The sequence below is a fragment of the Anticarsia gemmatalis genome, chromosome 21 (genome assembly GCF_050436995.1).
Source record: "Anticarsia gemmatalis isolate Benzon Research Colony breed Stoneville strain chromosome 21, ilAntGemm2 primary, whole genome shotgun sequence".
NCBI classification, from domain to species: Eukaryota; Metazoa; Arthropoda; class Insecta; order Lepidoptera; family Erebidae; genus Anticarsia; species Anticarsia gemmatalis.
In genome coordinates, this window is record NC_134765.1 from 9578628 (window position 1) to 9600504 (window position 21877).

Below are 21877 nucleotides of genomic sequence, written 5' to 3' on the forward strand. Positions count from 1 at the left end.
GATCGTTCTCGGTCACCGATCAGACTCGGGAATGTTTTAATTAACTTGCTAAATTATTAATTTACACGCCAATATCGAGAGCACGGAATTATCTCTAAGAAACTTTGATTAATTGATACCCCGTCTTATGATGATTCTTGTTCAATTTCTGATAATTCAGTTAGTTATGAGTAGTTTTGATGTTTATTTTTGGTAGTGATTTAGAAATAAATGTAGTTAGAAATAAACAGTTTATTTGTACTTGTTGTTTCAAGATCTTTGGTGCTTGAAATGTTTTGTAATTCTTCTAAATATTACACGATATTTTTCAGTAGAAATACGTAATATACGCATGGCAAATGCCTTAGATTTCACTTGAAATATATGACCTATTTTGTGTGTAGTACTTAACGCCTGCATTTATAACGAGATGCATGAATGTGGATAAAGCAAAAGATTTATACATGTAGACATCGTAGCTAGTTCCGTCTTTTAGCCTATGTCTTCATCCAAAAATACAAACATATTATGAAGTTGCGCTATTTCCTACAACTATTATAGATAACCATCTAGCTATTGAGAAATTTCGTATTAAAACCTGATTGGCGCCTTTAGCAGGCGTCGCAGGAACTATTTTGGAGTACATTTTAAATGTCAAACTCTCGATACTCGATAGTACCGGCTTTAGAATATCGCGCCACTGTTATACATATGTGTAGTGTGTATACATATATTTAATCTAAAATTATATGTTATTTATATATTTATATACACTACAAAGCAGAATTTAATCGTTTGTAATATATGCACGGAATTAGCAACAATTCACTATAGTTATTTGTACATAATGTTATTATATCAAATGAATAGTGTAATATAACAGTAATTGAATTAAATTTCAATTTGGCTGTTTTGATTGCATCATTTACTAACACATCAGTTATTACAAAGTTATTATTTAGTGGTTCATGAATAGAATTCATGTTTCATTCGATATTTCTATCCTCCTAATAATTTGTATATTTGAAATATGATGCTTCATTTATTTATCTATTATCTATAATTATCATTTATTTTAGATTGTGGTTATCTGCACGTTTTGCGCAGCGGTTCACGTGGTCACCTCGCCGCAATGACCGTTGAGCCGCGTATGATGGTTCGAATCCTACCCGGGACAACTTTTTACGACACAATCTTTTTATACTATGTTTACTCAATACATAAAAACAATAGAGACGCTTTCTTTCCATATTATTATGGGTAAGCAGAGACCAGAGAACGCCACTTGGTACGATCCTTACGCTAACTCAAATTTGGGTAAAATCGTTTTTTATGCAAAATCCGTGTTGAGGCAAAATTCTTGTCAATATACTTCTTACCAAGTTACTTGTTCATTAACATACACATACTTTTTTTTAATCAAAGTCAAATATCTACTAAAGTATTCTAGAAACTAGAAATCTCAACTAGGATCGATTTTCTAAGCTTTAACGCTCGACTCAAGTATATACCATTGACCGCGTCAAAGGTAACTTACACCTACTAGACTAGAAACTGCAACCTACTCTAATACATAAATTCTAAAAGGTATTTTCCTTAATTCACAAAAGCTATTGATTTTCAATACAATTATTCATTCATCATATAGCAAATAGGAGCATTTTAAATGTCTTCTTGAATCTTTTGCACGCTGTATTGTGATTCTCTACAGTCGGTACTGTCGAGTATCGAAAGTTTGACATTTAAAATGTACAACCAAAATAGTTCCTACGACGCCCGTTAGAGGCGGTGATTAGATTTTCATACAAATGTCTCGATAGCTAGCCAGTTGTTGACAGTCGATTCGTTGTTATTCGTATGTCAACACTTTAAAGGGTTTCCATCTTACAACTTTATATATCAAAGTGTTAAGAAATACCTGTTTAGTTTTTATAGCCAGCGGAGACTGGAATAGAAATATTTCATCCCATAATTTGGTACCGAATGTGTCGGGAACTGGTCTAACCCTACTACTACATACATACATATATAACATCACGTCTGCCTCACAAATGTTACATGAAAATGCTGAATATTCTACCTTGTACCCAAGGATATAAGGTTTCTAAATTAAAAAATATTCCTAGTACTTTCCACTTTTATCTACATTTTCCTTAGCATCAGATTTTACAAGAAATTTGCTGCATTTTTTACGGAATGCTGCTTTTTCTATTGCATTTTTATTGAGGTATTTTTATTAAATGGAAGCTTATTCCCGGAAAGAATTAAAGGCTTTATCGCGTCAAAATGAAGATTTTCCAGGCATTTTCACGCTTCTCTTTGTTGCAGCCAGTTTATAGAAAATCGAGAGGAAATATTTTATGAATGTTGTACTTTAAGTATTTTTGACGTCAACGTTAACAACGGTGTTGTTTATTAATTAAACATTAAAATTATAGTCTTAAGACTAAAGCTCTTTGTTTTCTTAGTTGCGTTTATATCGCATGAAACTAAATAGGTATATTCTTTGACCATACCACATGCTCTGGTCTATATTATGTATTAAGAAAGCAATACCAGATAATATCAAACATTGCTTACTACAGAATCCTGCTGTACCTGGAGTTTATTTGCATAATTGTACGTTTTTCTCGCAATTTGGCATTAAATCAAAAATTTGAGCAAGAGCTATTTACGTATTATCCACTATTATACTATAAAAGTGCAAGTTCGGATGTTTGTTACTCAGTCACGCCAAACCTACTTTAACGAAAGTTGAATTTTTTACCGCCGCAAATATTTTCACTCGGCCAAATCGTTTGCAAAAACTAGTCACGTATAAAATCATTAACAGATTTAGACTCAGTACATAAAGATTTTGTAGTACAATGTACTATTCCATACAGTAGAAATTCGGCCCATACAATCACTCGTATCTCAAATTCTGACTATCCCGCTTTACGTTTCAGTACGCCTGTGAATTGTGGTCACCGTCCCAAAACGTTTCTTCCGTGGCGCATGGTCCGGTACCGATTTATCCTGCAGATTGCTGCCTCAATTTGAGGTCATACGAGTCTAATACAAATTGCTTTACACATTCAAGTTGTTTTATTGAGTACTAGCTGACCCGCGCAACTTCGCTTGCGTCACATAAGAGAGAATGGGTCAAAATTTTCCCCGTTTTTGTAACATTTTTCAGTGGTGCTCTGCTCCTATTGGTTGTAGCGTAATGATATATAGCCTATAGCCTTCCTCGATAAATGGTCTGTCTAACACTAAAATAATTTTTCGGTTGCGTTAAAATTTGCGGTAAATGTGTGTTTGTGTGACTGACAGCCGTAGTGCAGTGGTTTAGGTGGTCGCCACGCCACTGCCACTGTCGGGTGGTTGTGGGATCGATTCCCACACAAAAGTATTGTGCGATCCGCAAATGGTTGCTTCGGTTCTGGTTTTACTTTATGGCCGTTTTTTGTCTGCTAAACTTTCTTGCCCGTCAAAACGGCTGAACAGATTTTGTTAAAATTATATGACTTACTATTATTTATCGGTACTGGAGCTTATGTAATCAAAATAAATGAGATGACAAATAACTAATAAGACATATTATGACGGTTATGAGGAAACTCACGGGGTACTTTTATTTCGGAAATATTTATGTAGGTTATTAAAAAATTGCTGTGAAAATTTAAACGGCATTTCGAGAACTATTAATATATAATAAATCATTAATTTAATCCATACATTTTGTTTCATGAAAACGCTGAATTATATTTCCGAGAAATCTGTTACCTATTAATTCAAAAGCCCGCACAAATATTTTAACATATTAACAAAAACTGTTTCCCCCAATTACAATTCTGTTTTCATACAAAATTTAGAAGGTTATTTTTTAATTAACCCGAAGGTCGACGAAGGGGCCGAGTTCAATATATTATTTTAGGATAATTCTTTTCCTCCAAAAAGGTTGAATTTGCCTTTCCCTGTTCGTAATGGCGGGAAAAAATTAAAAAGAAAACTGTTCTATGTTCAAATGACTTCACGAGTCAATCTTTTTTTAGAAGTCAGTCGCATGCATCGGTCAGTAAACGCTATGGTAAGGAATTTAAAACTCGGTTGCCAAATGATGGGTTGCCATTTTGTTGTAGCTGACCGATAGGCTAATTAGAATTTATGTTTTTAACCCAGGAACCGTGTCTTTTAATTGTCATGTAAGAGATTTAATTTGAACTAAATCAAATTTTATGGGTACTGTCAAAATTAAATGTTAAAATCACAAAAAAAATGCAGGCTTCTCTCTGCAGTAGCACTTTAAGGTTATAAATAAACAATCAATAGACGAAGAAGAAATAAAATAGTGGCTTTCTTTATAATATATTATACCATCGCACCTGTTGTCGTCAAAAGGGTGGGTAGAGGTCTCTGTAGTCTGTTTTACGGAAGCCTAAGGCAATTTTCCGGGAACTGTAGCGAACTAATGAATTAATTAACTCGTATATTATAAGGGAAAGGGGTTGGGGAAGGTTTTTTTGGTTGTTTTTGCACGTATTTACAGGGTTAATTGAGATTTTTATGGCATTTTTGAAAAGGTTTTTGCTATTGTTGTTTGTTAGAAAATTATTTTAAGGTTTTTACTATGTCATTTAAGAAGAATAAAACATTGTTAATTTTTTTTTAAAAAAGCTACATTTTTTTCCAGAAATTTAGAGTTATATAACGAAACATTAAGAGTTATATCAAAGGAGACCTGAACTTATCATCGAGTAAAATTATCTTGTAAAAAAGGTGGTGGTATTTTTTAATAATATATTATTGCTCTTTCAAGAAAATTGTTTTCAAACATATTATTTCACATTCGGGTTCAAAGGCAAAGGCTCAAATATACAAATACTACTACAAAATTGTCTAGCAGTTTGTGAGTCATACCTGCCGGCACAATCTGGAATACACACGGCCGCTTCTGTCGTCCAACCGTGTTGGTCGCGCGGCAAAGTAGCGCGCCGTAATCACGTTCGCTCGCTGCACGGTAGCGGAGTTCACTTGATGTCCCGCCAGTAGACACTGTATTAAAATATATTTTGGTAAAAGTGTGCCACTTGTGTGCTACAAAAGATGAGCAAGAATGAGGTTTTCAGGAAGAAACCTAAGTTATAATATTTAATAATGTAGAATATTAACCTACGTCATAAATTGTGCGAATCCAATAAAACAATAATTTATCTATTGCATTGAACACTGAATTACTTGGAAAACCTTCTAACTCGAATCGTCAAAGAACTGATTATATTAAGAAATAAACTAAACTTGTTTACATTCCTTCTTACTCTATTTTATAGTTTAATCTATAAAATGATACCGATATCGTCTAAAATTAAGTACACATAATAATAATTGTATTAAAAATAAAATAACTTTAAAGCATAATAGTACAAAACTAAAATATCACGGACAAAGTATAATTTCATTATTTTTGCGGTAAGACTCTGACTGGACTGGTGCCAAAATTGAATTCGCAAAGAGATGAATAGTACTATTTCTGTTTCTCCTACACTTTGAATAACTTAAGCAATTTAAAGATATGAATTATTATACGATCTCTGGCAAAAGTGGCTTTTCAAATTGGTAATATTACTTAACTAGGGCCACGAACACATACATTTGCGAGTTGTGAAGTCTGATTGCTATGTTGTCACTACATAGTATAAAACAAAGTCGCCCATTTTGTCTGTAGTCCCTTCGTATGCATAAAACTTTAAAACTACGCAACGGATTTTGATGCGGTTTTCACTAATAGAAAGAGTATTTTCTCCGACAGGTTTTTATATATAATTGAAATACATTGAAACTATATTAGCTGAGTTATAGCGATTTATGTCCAAGAAGTCAGAAAAAAAATCTAATTGAAGATTGCATTTGTGCGTGCGCCGCTTATACCGTTGGATACAAGTAAGAACAATGTATAGCAAAAACATTGGTCTTTATTAGTTCTACAAAAAAGTCCGCGATGACATATATCCAGCTTTTTTATTTAAGTCACAAAAACTACTTTTCTGTATTAAAAAAACATTTAATTCGTTGGGTGATGTTTAACCGGTGATATAACCAATAATACATATATCCTTATCAAAATAAGTAAGTTCATCATCACGAGCATTTAATTTAGATTATTTTTGCAGTTTACAGTGTGTTATTTAGACATATAGTTTAGGAGATATCACGATATTAGTATTGCGGCACGGTACGGGCCGGCCGCGGCGGCGGGGGCAGCGTCCCTATAACGGCCAAATATGTGAAACTGTATTATAAATAAGAACTCTGAACCATGTTTGTTGCAATAAATAATTTTGAATTTGAATTTGAATTTTGATAATATTACTAGGTACAAACATTGTGTTTTATCACTTTCAAAAAAAAGCAAAACAACAAAAAACCCGCTAAATAAATTGATTAAAAAACATTTCTAAAAAACCCCGTATTTCAACCCTTCCATGGGATTTCACAACCCTTATTAATCAGCAAGGGTTAGTTATTACAAAATCAAAACGTTGAATGGCTTTGTTTATATAAAATTATTATAAAACCGTGTTGACTGGAAGTACATAAATCCTCCATACTCCATACTAATATTATAAATGCAAAAGTAACTCTGTCTGTCTGTCTGCTACTCAATCACGCCTTAACTACCGAACCAATTTGCATGAAATTTGGTATGGAGATATTTTGATACCCGAGAAAGGACATAGGCTATATATCATCACGCTACGACCAAAAGGAGCAGAGTACCAGTAATTAATGTTACAAAAACGGGGAAAAATTTCACCCATTCTCCCTTATAGGACGCAAGCGAAGTTGCGCGGGTCAGCTAGTTAAAAATAAAAGGACTATAAATGGTCATTAGATTAGTCACTAATACATGGAGATTAATAAAAATACATAAGATTAGCTTGATTCACGTTGATAAATAGCTTGGGACTTGATTAAAACATACTGTCATAAATTCACCTGTAACACCTAATCATGACTGATATTATTAACCTAAGCTAGCCAATTGCGCTCAACGGTCGGTAAACGATCTGTGGGTCAAGCAAACCTTGGCGCGGTCATTCCATAGATGGGTGACCGTATAGTGGTATTTGAACCGGGCGTCTGTGTTTCGGATAGCACGTAAAAAGTCGGTCCCGGTTGTTGTCAATTAAGATAACAGTCGTTAAGCCACGTCAAAGGCCTTCGGGCGGCTTGAACAACTTTGACACTATGTTGACCACTAACCATACGACAAGAAGAAGGTTAACCTAAGCTGTCCCATAAGTGGGCAAAAGTCCCCTTGAAAAACCTCCCCTTACAAAATATCAAAATTATAATATATCATAGTTTATACTGCGCATCACTAGATTTTTAGAACACAGTGTTTGTCCTACTTTCGGCAGAGCTGAATGCAGGTCACAAAAACTACTTAATTGACCCTAGGGCATCATCAATTTTAGCCAATTAGTGCTGTGAGGGTACACATTTTAGTAAGATATCTAGTTAATTTTGGCTCGGTTATGAATTAATTTTGAAAACAATGTTTTTGACACGAATTCCCATTAATTTACGAACTTATGTAAGTCTACGGCGAAATTGTCATTACGTGATTGGTTATATTATACATTGTTTCTAGTTTTAAAGTATCATCAACCAAAAAGTCACTATCATAATAGTGTTTTGTCAGAAAGTTTCAGGAACTACTTCATTCAAAAAAACTATTCTACAATCAACTCAAGTAATAAAAAATATGAAATCTTACCATATCTAGCAGGTGATACTTGGAAACTTTCTCCACTGTTGTTGAACTGCCAGTAGAACGTGACGTCAGCGGGGTCCGCGTTTACCGTGCAGCGCACGCGCAGCGGTTCGTCCAACCGCGCGCCAATCAGCAGTGGCGATGGTTGCGCGCAGATCGGTGCGTCTGTGTGTCACAATACAATGATAATTAACTGTTTACGAGTAAGTTCGGCAACCGTTGGTAGGGTAAACATTTGGATAGGCGATCGCTTAAGTGAATTATTAGGTGGTTGTTTGGCTTTTTAACTAGACAAAAAAACACATTTGTTTGATTTAGTTATCCGTATATTATTTTATGCACGAAAGCATTTTGATTCCAAATAGAGCATTCTCTCTGAATTATATCAAATTATAATTTTATGTGAAACCACTGATTGGCTTTTCTGTTTCGTAAAATGAAGCCGTAATTTCATTCTGTTTTTGTATTTTCCAAACCTTTAAATGTGTTCAATTCAATATATTAATGTCATTATCCGTCTATTTACTTTCTCATTATTTTTTGTTTATTGTGGTTGCTATGTGGATACATAAAATATTTTTTAAAAGTCCCCTGTAGGACACATACAATTTGGATACTAGTATGTTTCAACTAAATTTTTTAAACTTTTTAAATAATAATTTAGTATTTGCACTTTTAACACAATTCAAGAAGTATTAACCTACCAGAGGGTACGATTTTCTACTGCTATCGACTACCGATTACCGCCTTTTAATTTTTTATTCCAAAATCAGGTAAACGCCCTTAGCTCTAATTGTCAAACTCGTAGATAGTCGTTCTACGTAAAAGACAAACGCAGTTGCCTTTGTCTTTCTCTTGTCTGCTGTACGACGAGTAAATGTCGCGTACATTGTCGAGTACTGCGGTGTCTCACTGCTGTAAGCTACATGACACTACTACTGTTACAGTTGCCGCCAAATAACTTGAACAATTTCGCTATATCATAGGGAACGACTTCTAGGTCCGCTTTGAAAGAATAGCAGAGCGCGACGGCTAGAGCTATAGCGGTTCGATCGCTTGTTTGGTAGAACAGTCAACCGAGACTCCTCTGCACTGGGTCTACGTTTAGTTTGCTTTCTAAAATAACTTCTTGTGTTCAAGTTGTTTGGCGTCACCTATACCACAAGGTAGACCGTAGTACTTAAATGGTAAGGATGGACTCGAACCCGATGAGAATTAATATACTTAACCTTTTTGTTATATTAATTGTCTATCTCGTATATGCCCCGTTTGGAATTTTAGTATTATGTGTTAAAAATATTAACCCTGTAATTCATAAAAATATATGAACTCAGAAAAGCCTAATAAAGTGTTTTGTTTCTTTCACTCCTTAGCGAAATGAAAAAGAGAAAACATATTATAGTAGCTTTTTAACTAAAATAGGTTTATAGTGTGTTTATGAGTAAGACGGCAAGTTTTTAGACTGTAGTTTAAAAGCTTTCATTGTGTACTAAGGTTAGTCGTCTTTTACCACGTTCAAAGCGTTTGTTGCTTAGGTTTTTATACTCACATTGAACTCTTAAGTACACCGCCTGGCTGCTAGACTCTCCCATCTGATTGGCAGCTCTACAGGTGTAGAGCCCTCCATCCCTCTTCGTCACTCGCTGCAGCACGAGGGACTTGGTGCTGATGAACACCCCTGATGACATGTTCTGACTTACTTGTTGATCCTGGGAATAAAAAAATACTTTAAAAATGAAGACTGCACTCTTATCAATAAGTATGTCACCTAAAAAATACATTGATAAAAATTGTTTTCGTTGACTGCAGAATACTATAAAAACTTAACTTTTTAAGCAAAAGTCTACAACTACTTCTCCCAACACTAGAAGTACAAAAACATGGTTCCGAAACCGCCAGCCCTTGATCGTAAAGCCAGTACAACAGCTGTTGATCTAACATTCCTTTCAGAATATTATAGTTTTTTGTTTTCAGATAACTTCGCGAAAAGACATGTGGGAATCCACGATATCCTTCCTACTACCGAAGGAAATACGTAAAAGACTTTTTGTTGCAGCAAAACCTGCCTTTCAAATGTCGCTATTCTCTCACATAAAAAGTACAAAGTACAGTCTACAAAGAAGGAAAGCATCTACAAGACAGTTCTCTCGACTCACTCACGTTATGATACCAGGAGATGCGGTGTTCCTTGGGATTGGCTCTGATGTTGCACTCGAAGTACACGTCGTCCCCTTCCTTGATGTCGTTGGGGTTCAATGTACTGCCCAAAGACATGGTGAGGACTGGCCTGTCTGTTGGACAAAAATGAGATTATTACTACTAAAAACGCTGTCAAAAATTTGTTAACAGTGAGAAATTGTGTAAAAAAAGCAGCTAAATTGATAAACTGCTTCTTTTTGAAGCCGGTTAAAAGGGTGAAACATTATTATTACATACGTAATTATTGAATGGACCACTGTTTAGTTCCATAAGATTGTAATAAAATAGAGTACATCATATTGCAATTTAACAAGAATCAACCAACTCAATCTCGCGACCGTAGTCAAAATCCCTTTTTTAAGAAATGGTCTAAGGACACTCTCTAGCCGAAGCCCGTGTAATTAGTAACTTTTGTAAGTAAACTTTTATAAATAAATTGTACCTGGAATTAATTTATCTAATTAACCCTGTAATTTAATGCTAATTATTTTATTTATTAACAGCAATATTTTCCAAACCTAGATTTCTCAAAATCCAAAAATAGCTAATGAAATATGAATATCGTATTTACTTAGACTTTCGAGGAAAGAAAACTAATTTTAAAAATTACCTACGTAGACTCGAGCCAATTTTCAAGGAAAATCCGAAATCAAGCATATTGAATTATATTATTATTTATAATGAACTCTTATTTCACCCGAAGCCATTTCAAAGTTAGTCCCACGAAATAGAATGTGAGCGTCAACATTGGCCTAGCCTATTCTTCCGACTATGTTACAGTCGACTGCCAGTTTCACCGAATGCAGCTGAATCCTTATATTTTACATGGAGCGACTTCCTATCGGACTTTCACAATCCAGTTACCTGGCTTATAAAAATACCCCTTCGTAAGAGATTGACCTGCTTGGCTGATGTAACTAAAACCCCTGCCTCACTAGGACGCCATGGCGGCGTCGCTGGCCCTGGGTGGGATTCGAACCCACCACACACATCTTTAGGATAAAGACATTCCTGACTAAACAGAGGTAGTCACTTCTACAAAATAGAACCTACTACTAGCAAAAAAAAATTGAACAGAAAACTACTTGAATATTGAAAAAAATACTAGAACCCGAATCGATATAATTAGTAAGTCAAGACTTAGCGGAGCAACTTTAGAAGGAGTTTGGAAATAGATTCAGTAGCTCACTTCATTACTCGCGGGGTTCAGTTGAATTAAAATGTTGCATTTTGTTGACTGTAACTGGCTACGTGACCGATGTTTTAGTTTGGATTTATTTATAAAACTACTAGCGGACTGGCCTGACTTCGACCAGGTTTAGTACAATGTTATCCCATTGATCCTATTATCGTGGGATTTTTGATCCCATCGATCCCATTACCGTGGGATTTTTGATCCCATCGATCCCATACGAACCTTATGTTGTTACATGTAAAAGAAATATCCTATCTAGTTTAGTAATTATAAAGTTATGTGCGTACATATTATATTTCGGTAATCCATTTTTATTTATATAGATTAGAAAATAATAACACTTGCTTTACGGATGAAGGAATAAACAGTGTGACACCGAAAATTATGCCTTAAGGTTCCATTAGACGATCACTTATCTAAAGAATGTCCGCAACAAATGTTGCTTAACCCACAGATTGTTTATCTCAACAGGTTACTAGCACGACTTCCTGCTACTATAAATACAAACAAAAAATCAATGCTCCCAAAAACTTTTTCAATTAGTCCCTTAGTTTCTTAGTACGTGTACTTATTTAGTAAGTTGATAATAGTAACAAATTGGGAGCACTCGAAACGTTGTACCGACTAAATTAAATTACGTTTTCTGTCAAACTTTGTTTGAAATCCTGTCTGGTGTGTTGTGGTAATTAATTCTTAGTATCGTCGGTATAGCTAGGAATACGATATGACTTTTGACTATCGAACTGTATAAAAGGCTAAGCTTGAGTGAATTCGAGATTGGTTTTCAGACTAAGTTGTATTGTAAACAGTTACAGTTCCGCGAAGTACTATAGGTTCATATTTCGCTTGTTTGAAGTCATTTGAAGTGAGTTTGATTATCATTTAAGCATTAAAGGTATACGAATTTTATAAAACTTGGATTTAGAAGCGATACATCACAATTTTTATTATTTGACATAATATCTGTACCGATGTATACTGTATTGCCAAAAAATTTAAGCAAAATTTTATACAACTAAGTCAAATCCACACTTTGGAGCTAGTGTACGCAATGCCATACTAGTTACGAAAGGAGACCTTTGCCTAAAAAGTTTCTAAAAAGTTTCAGTTAATTATTATTAAATTATGAAAAAAATTGTTCCAAAATTATAAAAATAATATCAAAAACAGTTTCAGCGTAAAATAATGTCTTAAACATCAAACAGAAAGTCTTAAAACTCAGTCTTGTCGGTAATGAGTAAATGAGAAAGTTAGCCCGGAGTTAGGCAAGTCTGAACAAGTTAGCCACGCGTCCCAGCCAACTTGCCGCTTATATTATAAAACTCTTTACATGTCAAATATTCAGTGTAAAGGGATTTTTCTTTAAATATTTATAAGTTACTAGTTGACCCGCGCAACTTCGCTTGCGTAACATAAGAAAGAATGGGTCAACATTTTCCCCGTTTTTGTAACTTTTTTTACTGGTGCTCTGCTCCTATTGGTTGTAGCGTGATGTTATATAGTTTATAGCTTCCTCAATAAATAGGCTATCTAACAGTATTTTTTTTTTCAATTCGCACCAGTTGTTTCTGAGATTTGTGCGTTCAAACAAATAAACAAACTCTTCAGTTTTATAGATATAGATTATATTATATTAGTATAGATTTATAGAAGTTGACTGTACTTATATCCAATGCTTTATTCCCTATACACTATTTCATGCTCTACAAAGGGTGAGAACTTATTTAAAAAATTGAATATTTTAGATTTTAGGTTTTCACTAACACCCAAGTAAATTTTTATCAAAATTAGTTCAGCTATTTAGCCGTGAAAACGTCCGCATTTATAATATTAGCATGAAAGACTATTTAAAAAACGGGTGCAAAGACAATTCATTCACGAGCTCTCCTATTCTGTCTTATGGTCTGTGACCTCAACTAGTTAACTCCAATCAAGGATTAAATAAAAAGAATAAAATCAGAAATCTATACTAATATTAAAGCTGAAGAGTTTGTTTCTTTGATTGTTTGTTTGTTCGTTTGAACGCGCTAATCTCGGGAACTACTGATACTGGTCCGATTTGAAAAATTCTTTCAGTGTTAGATAGCCCATTTATCGAGGAAAGCTATAGGCTATATATTATCACGCTACGACCAATAGGAGCAGAGTACCAGTGAAATGTTACAAAAACGGGGAAAATTATGATTCTCTTATGTGACGCAAGCGAAGTTGCGCGGGTCAGCTAGTAACTTATATGGCTGACTCGGGATTCGAAACCAGTAGCGCAGCAATCGCATACACTACCGACGCAAGTCGGCATATACTTAATAAACTAATTGCAAGTGCCACAAATATTACAACGATTGAATAAACTGCATAATAAGTCACTAAGCTCAAAATAATGATGTATTCAAATTGCAATCCCCATTTCTCGGAAATCTAAATGAAAACTAAAATTTCAACGCTGGGCGAATTTCAAGCGAAGTGTACCCGATGTCAGTTTAAATCAGATAATCCTTGCCCGACTGACAATGAAGGGTGACAACAACTTATGAAGAACTCTTCAAAGTTTTTCTCACTTGAATTTGTTGTTTAATTTCATTTGTAGTGGAGGAATGTTTTGTAGGTTATGTTGTATAGCTTTGTTGAATCGTTGAGGAAAATATGCTTTGATTTTGGTTGAAGCTTTTTTATCAGACGTAGAGTGTAGTAGACGTAATATTATTTTAGTTTTGTTAAAAACACCGCTTATTAATTAGTGTCCGAAATATCAATTTATGTAGCTGCAGGAAAAATGTGCATGATAAGTAAAAAAAAAATATATATATTATTTAGTTCAACGTTGTGAGTAATAGGAATAAGTAGTGTTAATAGCAAATGAATATTGTAAATTATAAAGGAAAAGGGAAGCTACATGTACGGAACTACAGATTTTACAACTGCTGCTAAATTTCATTCTAGGTATAGGTACATCAGTACTATATTAGAAACCTAGAGCTGTATGTAGCGGAGTACGACGTCATAGAGCCAAATAAATTTTAGCAGCAGGGTTACAATATTAGGTCGGGGAAATAGTCTTTTCGCATTATAGTATGTATGAACTTGTAATAAAATCTCTTTGGCTTCAAGAATCACAAATGAGTACACGGTTCATTAGGTTTCTTTCAGTGAGCTCGTGAGGTACGCAAATATCGAGCTATTTAGTGTATAGAACAGATTTTATTACAAGTTCATACATAGTATTATAATGCGAAAAGACTTTTTCCCCGACCTAATATTATTATAAGGTTTTATAAAATAATAATACTGTAATGTGACTTACAAACAACACTCATTCTGAAGGAGTCTTCGAGCGCAACCCTGAGCACCGGGTTGTCGGCGCGACACCTGATCATGGAGCCGTCATCTTCTGGCTGCGGCAGCATGGTCAGACGGCTGACTGTCGTGGTCTCGTTTGTGAATTCACTGTGCTGTTGGATAATATGCTACATTAGAATGCTATAATGCTGTATTAGCGTACAGAACAAATTAAAACAAAAGATTTGTACACTTTATGCCGTTAAAATCTATCTTGAATGTGCGTCAGGATTATTAAAACACTGACTAAAATTCCCTTTGACGTAAAATACTTCAACATACTTATAATTCGTGAATACTAGGTTGCAATCTTACTCCCATTCTGCAAATCACACATTTTTGTTACATGTATAATCGAACATATAACTATAAAAGTACTTATTGACCACTAAAACCATTGCTTCCGCCGATATCATCGCTCTCTTCCATACTATGAATCCCATATGGTAGTGACATGAAATATCAAAAACATGGCCCAATTTAAATTACTGATTCACCAACAATTCTCTTCGCTCAGTTCTGATAACAAAACCATTGAAATAACACGAACATAATTTCAAAATAATAAGCTTTCCGCGACATCTCCTTGACACGATTCGTAAGACGTTTCCTACTCCTCTGAGAGCAATAACTAGTTATACCAGGACATACCGGGAGAGTTCAACCGAGCTGTTATATTGCATACTAATTATATTATGAGTTACTTTGTTTATTGCTTTTGAATTTTGAGTATCATTTTAAAACTTGATAAGTGTGAAACAATAAAAAAACATGTCTTCTTAGAGCTCTAGATGAAGGTAACAAAAAGAAAATACAAGGCTTTTTATAGTGCTTTATATGTCTTAATATTTGGTATAATAATACCGCATGGCGCATAGTTCTATTTGAACTGAACATTATCTATGCTTCATAGGGCAAGTAAAAAGTGGGACCAATTTGTTGTGTCGTGGCAAAGGCTTATCGAGCGGCTTGAACACTTCACTTTAAGTTTATAACTAAATTAAAAATAATTACATAGGATAAGGACATTATATTATCTATACTAATCTATACTAATATTATAAAGCTGAAGAGTTTGTTTGTTTGTTTGTTTGAACGCGCTTATCTCAGGAACTACTGGTTCGATTTGAAAAATTATTTCAGTGATAGATAGCCCATTTATTGAGGAAGGCTATAGGCTACAACCAATAGGAGCGGAGCAACAGTAAAAAATGTTACAAAAACGGGGAAAATATTGACCCATTCTTTCCTGTGTGACGCAAACGAAGTTGCGCGGGTCAGCTAGTTATACTATAAAATGATCAATAAAGTCATCAACTTTCTGCGACAAACAAGGTTCTAAAGAAATAAGTGATAATAAACCATAACTCAATAAAGAAAACACGTATTCATTCACAGAACATAAATTAATATTTAAACACATAGCAAACAAGGAACAGTTAGTAAAATACTCAACATAATTGTATCATTCCACACGTTTAGATAATAAATGCAGTTCTCGCGAATAAATGCTACGTAACAAGGTTTTAACCTAATTGCAGAGCAAAACCTCTGGAGGTACAGTGTTTTATAATTGCTTAGAATTTCACTCTGTGAAATATTTATATGCAATTTTTATTTGTACACCACTGGGGTTATGAAATGCGATTACTGTATGGGAGTAATGGAAAAAGCGTATCTTTTTTTCAGGAAAAAAAAAATGGGTTAGTAAAGTACGAGTGATTTTTTATGATAAAAAATATATGTATCTAGAGAGATGAGCGTGAAAAAATTATAGTTAAATTAAATGTGTCCGAATTCCTTCCTGTCTTTGTCATAATCATTCACAGCTTCTCTCTTTCATAATATATCATCATCTTGGTCGTGTGCTACTCAGTCTAATCTTACTACAATACTGCACGTTTATCGTAGTGGTTAACGTGGTCACCTCGCCGCAGTAACCGTAGCACCGCGTGTGGTGGGTTCGAATCTCACCCGGGACAAACATTTGTGTGACAAGCACATAAGTATCCAGAAAAATATAGGTATGTTTATCAGTTACCTGGTTACCACAGTCTCCTTAGTTTGGAATCAAATAACCGCGTGTGAGTTTCTAACATTTGTTACTATTTATCAAATTATCGACCAATCTTGCCACAGGTCTTTCAATATTCTCAGAAATCTTTATTTTTATTTCCTCTTTATGATATCATATCCAATCTACCATAAAAAGTTATACAGATTTTGGCACATTATATTTTTTATTACCATTTTAGAGATAATTAACTAATTATTTAAAAAAATCTTAGCTCTATATGTGTACGTAATCTCATTGTAGATACATTTCTAGACTGTGTAAAAGCCAATGGCTACAGTTGTACCGTTTTTGTTGTAACGACAGTCCCCAGTGAGCCAACAATTATGTATTCATGTTGTAACCCGAATCAGTATCATAAGATAGTAACAATTTAGTGTACTGGGATTCTAGTATCTGCTACCAATTGTGTAATAAACATTGTATCCGCAATACGCTTGGATACCAGGGTTGACAATATTTAGGTAGATTTTGTAATCCTTTTTTATGTTTAGTCTTCAATCTCAAGTAACTTAAGCAGATTTTTATGTGTTTTTATATGTTTGGTGCTCTTGAGTGTAGCTGCCTGATTAATTTTGATCTTTAAGCAACTGTTCTTGTGTCTTCAGGCGTGAATATCCAAAGGTGTAAGCAGAGTTGAATTGGGAAGCATTCAGATTTAAACCACTGTCTCATTAAATAAAGGGTCTTTTGCAAAATATCGCGATATGTCACCAAACTTTGAAACTACTATATAGATGGTTCTAAGAGTCCTGTGTAGTCCATACACTATTGTATGGACTACACAGGTAGTCAAATGTGGTTTCGTAAACGTTGCTGAGTTTTTTTGCTTTGGAAAAAAAATGATTTTTTTGTAATCAAAATGAAATTGGTATGCGTGCTTTTTAAATTTTATAGAGTTTAAAACTTAAACTTGAATAATATTATGATATATAAATCGTTTTTTTTTTCGATGATAGGCCTATAGTTCTTTTGCCATCCTTATTTATCTGAAACTTAAAATAGAAGTACAAATTTTAGTTAGTCGCAGTACTAGCTCGGGGCCTATAGAGTGTAGTAATTTTTACACTAACTTACTACCTCCTGCCGCGTCTATTTACTAAGGATCATTAATTTTACTTGTCCCTTCAGGAAATCTGCGTAATTTTCTTCAAGCTCAGAAAATGTTATCGCTTGAAAATTGTATGGAATATTTAAGAATTTAATGGTTAGTTCTTTGGCTTTTGTGTACAGAAATCTAATTGTATTTTTGGTATACTTAATAGTATTTATTGGAAAATGTATGCCTTTAAGATTATGTATTCAAAAAGAATTTATATTGCATTTTTAAGAAAATATTTTTTCGTAAAGTTAAAATACCAAAATGTATTGTATTAAATCTTTTGATTATAAATATTGAAGGTTTCAAGGAAATAAATGGTAATTAACATGAAGTAAAAAATATACGGCCTCAATAAAATTTCTGAGAATTAATATAAAGATACCATACAATTGCCATAGTAACAAGGATCCATTATTCACATATTCAACCCACACCATGTCGAATAATAAGCAAAGGATTTTTTACAAAATTAATACCAAAGATATTGGTATATTTTATCTTATTTCAAAAAGTCATTTTTTGGGATTAAAATAAAGGAAAGTAATCTAAAACTGGTCAACGCTTTTTAACACGTAAACACCATAATAATATGCCTTGTTTCTATGCAAACCGAAGAACCAAGAAAACCACTTGCAAAAACCCCGCAAAGTACACATAATATGACTGCGTATAAGTGTCGCGGGTTCCATTTCCACATAGAACGAATATGTTTGTGATTTACTAGTAGTTGTACTTTACATTTTTCGTTTGTAAAATTCCCTGACAATAAAAACCTTAATGCAGATGTTGCCTTTCAAAGAAATATAAAAACTCTCACTTTTCCTCTAGTATATCTTCGGTTCTCCCTGAACCAGGTGACCTGGGCTGCCGGTCTACTGCCGTGGGTGACGCAGACCAGCGTGATCTCCGAATCAGCTGACATCTGACCTGGTTTGTTCGTGATCAGCACTGACGTTGGACGTACTGGAGACAAAGGGAGCTATTAGTAACTGCTTTTCTGGATGTAGAATTTGCCAGAAGATAATAGGTATTTTATGAAGGGACCATACCTTTGTCAATTCTGGTTTGCCTTTATGCTAAGCATAGTATTTCCTTTGCACAACACACATTTAAATAACATTTATTTTCCTATTAGATGTATAAAGTTAATCATTTGGTTGTATTTTCCAATTACTGTTGTAACCATTTAAATTTTGTATAAATCACGAAAAAAAATTGTCTACACTGTCACTTTTTGAACAAAATTATCAAATTAACTATTAGTCACCAACAAATACACCGTCATTGTATAATACTTTAAAATTTACAAACGTTTGTAATTTCACTGTTTTCTTTCTGTTTTCATCGATAAAAATGCTGTCGAAAGTTAAGTGAAGCGTATACATATTTTTACTTTTGACTGTACTATCGAAATATGATTCGAGCTTTATTTTTTCTTTATCAGACCAATCAATCCCTTTCTAAAATGGATTAAAACAACCTAAAACCTATCAATTACTAAAATCTTCCTCGCAAAACGAACGCAGACGCAAAATTACATATGCAAGCGTGGTTCCGAGCTCACCTCGTGGCCAAAGCACTTCGCTAGTGACACTCTTTGTCGATGCCAACGTCTACGGTCTCACAGAATTTTTGATGGAACACAAACACTGAAATTTTGGGAGCTTAGAGCAAGTGTTCAGTGTTCTTCAGGGTTCATTATCATTCACTGTCAGAATTTTAAGATGAGTTGCTTCTTTACAGTGTGGTTCCGGTTCAGGTCTAATGTTACTTTACTACAAATTCTCTTTTTTTACTTTTACTGTTCTTTACTTTTACCTATATCTGTTCATGTGAGAAATAATGATCGTCGAATGTATAAAATTTGTTTTTTAATAAGATTTATTATCGCGTGGTCATTAGTTCAAATTAGTATAATATGAGCTCCGATCGCGATCTTTGGCTTACTGCGTATTTATCTGACTTGGGGTTTCGGAATGTAATAATTAATTTGTATGACTTTGTTTTCCATCTTCCACTGGTTTTGTTCACGAGATTTTTCCCTAAGCGTGGGCGACTGAATGACCCAATGGGTAGATCACGGGAAATCCCCTCAAAAGTACAATTTCCACAAAAAATTCAATATTCTGAAATAGCAATGCCTTTCAGCGTGCTAGTTGTTAAAAAAATTTACTTACAGTGCATCTCAACTCTAGCAGTTCTCTCATGAGGGCTCAAGAGCGCAGTATTAGTTGCCTGGCACCTAATACTGGTGTTGAGCCAGCTTCGTTCAGCTCCGCCTATACTGATCCTGCTGACGATGACCTTGCCGTCGTTCTTGAGGATCGTGTGGTCGTCTATCTGCTTGTTGTTGATCAGCCACGTCAAGGTCGGCTGGGGACGACCTGAAAAAAAAAGTGAGAATTAGTTTTTGGAGATTTTTTTTGTGGAGTAATCGTGTGATTGTTTATGTGTTAAGGTCAAACAGAACAATGATGTTTACAAGGCTCTTAACAGATACAGTTCACAGTGTTCACCGAAATTCAGATTTCTGTAATAGCAGTAGTGATGAAGACACGAAAAAATATCTCCACGGCTGGCGCAATCAGCAAGCAATAACTACAAGACTAGAAAAAAATTCCTCGCGGAGAGTCATCAGACAGAATAGAAATTCTTATTTTTTAACTTTAATTACGGGTGTAAAATGGCTTATAGTAAAACAAATCAATAATTTCTTAACTAAAATTAAGTTATCATATCAAACATTAAACTACAACTACGTTAACAAGGAATAAATTAACTCAAAGCCCAATTTCCTTCCTCCCGCGGCTTCAACTCTAATATACCGACAACTTTACGCCGGCGAACACTTTATCACAAACAAAAAGTCTTGTAGAAAACTATCAAACAATTAGAATACAGGACGTACAAGTTTTGGTGCTTGTAAATTTACTAAATTTCACGAAGCAGCATAACTTTTGGCCCGAGTTGTTGTGACTATAAGTTGGGAATTTGCTGGACTTTATTGTGAATAATTGTGATATGTCATAAGTGGACTGCTTTATTTGTAGGGCTCATGAAGGTGTTGGAAGTGAAGGTGCTTAGTGAATAAGAATCGGTAGTTAAACTCGTAAAGGTTTATAATAATTTTCTAAACTTCATATTTCTGTAACACATACATAAAAATATCTCTTAAATAACACAGGTCAACAAACGAAAATAAAAATTATAAGTCAAAACATAATCGGCATAAAATGACTGTAAAAATATATGTATATACTTTTTTCCGGAATACTCTGACTTCATTTCTGTTAGCATTTTACTTAAATCAGTAAGTACTACTTTAATGCAGCGCCTCTACCAGATTATTAGAGAACTAAAACACGAACGAAAGTAATAATCTAGAAAAACAACACTCGAGCCATCGCTAAGTATAGATCTTGCTATTCCACATCTATAATAAACAGCACTTCGCGTTCTAAGTAGTAGTTTGGTTCCAGGAACTGTCCGCACTGGTGAATGTTATATGGCGCCTCTAGCGTAGAGTTTGAAGCATAAACAAGCAATGAGAGACGAGGTTACGAACAGAGAGTCGTTGTAGACGAACTCTATGCTACTCTAACTGCTGTTTAGACAATAGTTCTAACATTGGCTAGTATGTTGCTGTGTGACTTTGCATTTTGGCTTGCATTTTGGCGACCAAAGATTAGCCGAGTAAGGTGAATAATTAGACGAAAAATGTCTTATAAGGTAATTAAAGGGTAAGAATTCGTTTCAAATAGTGAAATTTAAATCAGTTGCATTGTCAAAAAAGTTACTTATTGTTATTGTAAGTTTAATAAAGTTTTAAGTAATTAACACGTTAGCCAATAAACATATTGACAAATTTTTGTTTACAAATACTAGATATAATAGGTTAAAAGTTACAAAAGATTATGTCATCACAACATGGGACATTTAATAGCAAAGCACGGCACAATTAACACTCATTTTACAACTTTGCTTTTATTTTCATTTAGCGTTAATTTATCTATTCAATAGCGTTTAAACTCATATAAAACAAAACAGTTTGAATATGTAACATACTCAGAAACTGGGGGTAAGAATACTTTTTTACTATGTCTAATTTTATTTGTTTGGAAATAAAATACGTGTTATATATTTTTCTCATATATTTAAATCGACGGACTACATACAATTTTCTCTTTAATACTAACTATCCTATAAAACACTATATTTCTACTAAAACATCGT

The 21877-nt window shown here is 34.1% G+C and overlaps 1 protein-coding gene across 1 annotated transcript in view; it reads right to left on the reverse strand.

Moving 5' to 3' along the window:
• Positions 1-21877, reverse strand: part of LOC142982340 (neural cell adhesion molecule 1-like) — a 150137-nt gene that overhangs the window by 9366 nt on the left and 118894 nt on the right. Inside the window, exons 7-13 of the mRNA XM_076128801.1 lie at positions 19822-20028; positions 18462-18607; positions 14434-14581; positions 9899-10029; positions 9288-9447; positions 7742-7903; positions 4882-5016 (exon numbers count right to left, since the gene is read on the reverse strand). Coding sequence (XP_075984916.1) covers positions 4882-5016; positions 7742-7903; positions 9288-9447; positions 9899-10029; positions 14434-14581; positions 18462-18607; positions 19822-20028 — 1089 coding nt within the window. The remainder of the gene's footprint in view (positions 1-4881; positions 5017-7741; positions 7904-9287; positions 9448-9898; positions 10030-14433; positions 14582-18461; positions 18608-19821; positions 20029-21877) is intronic.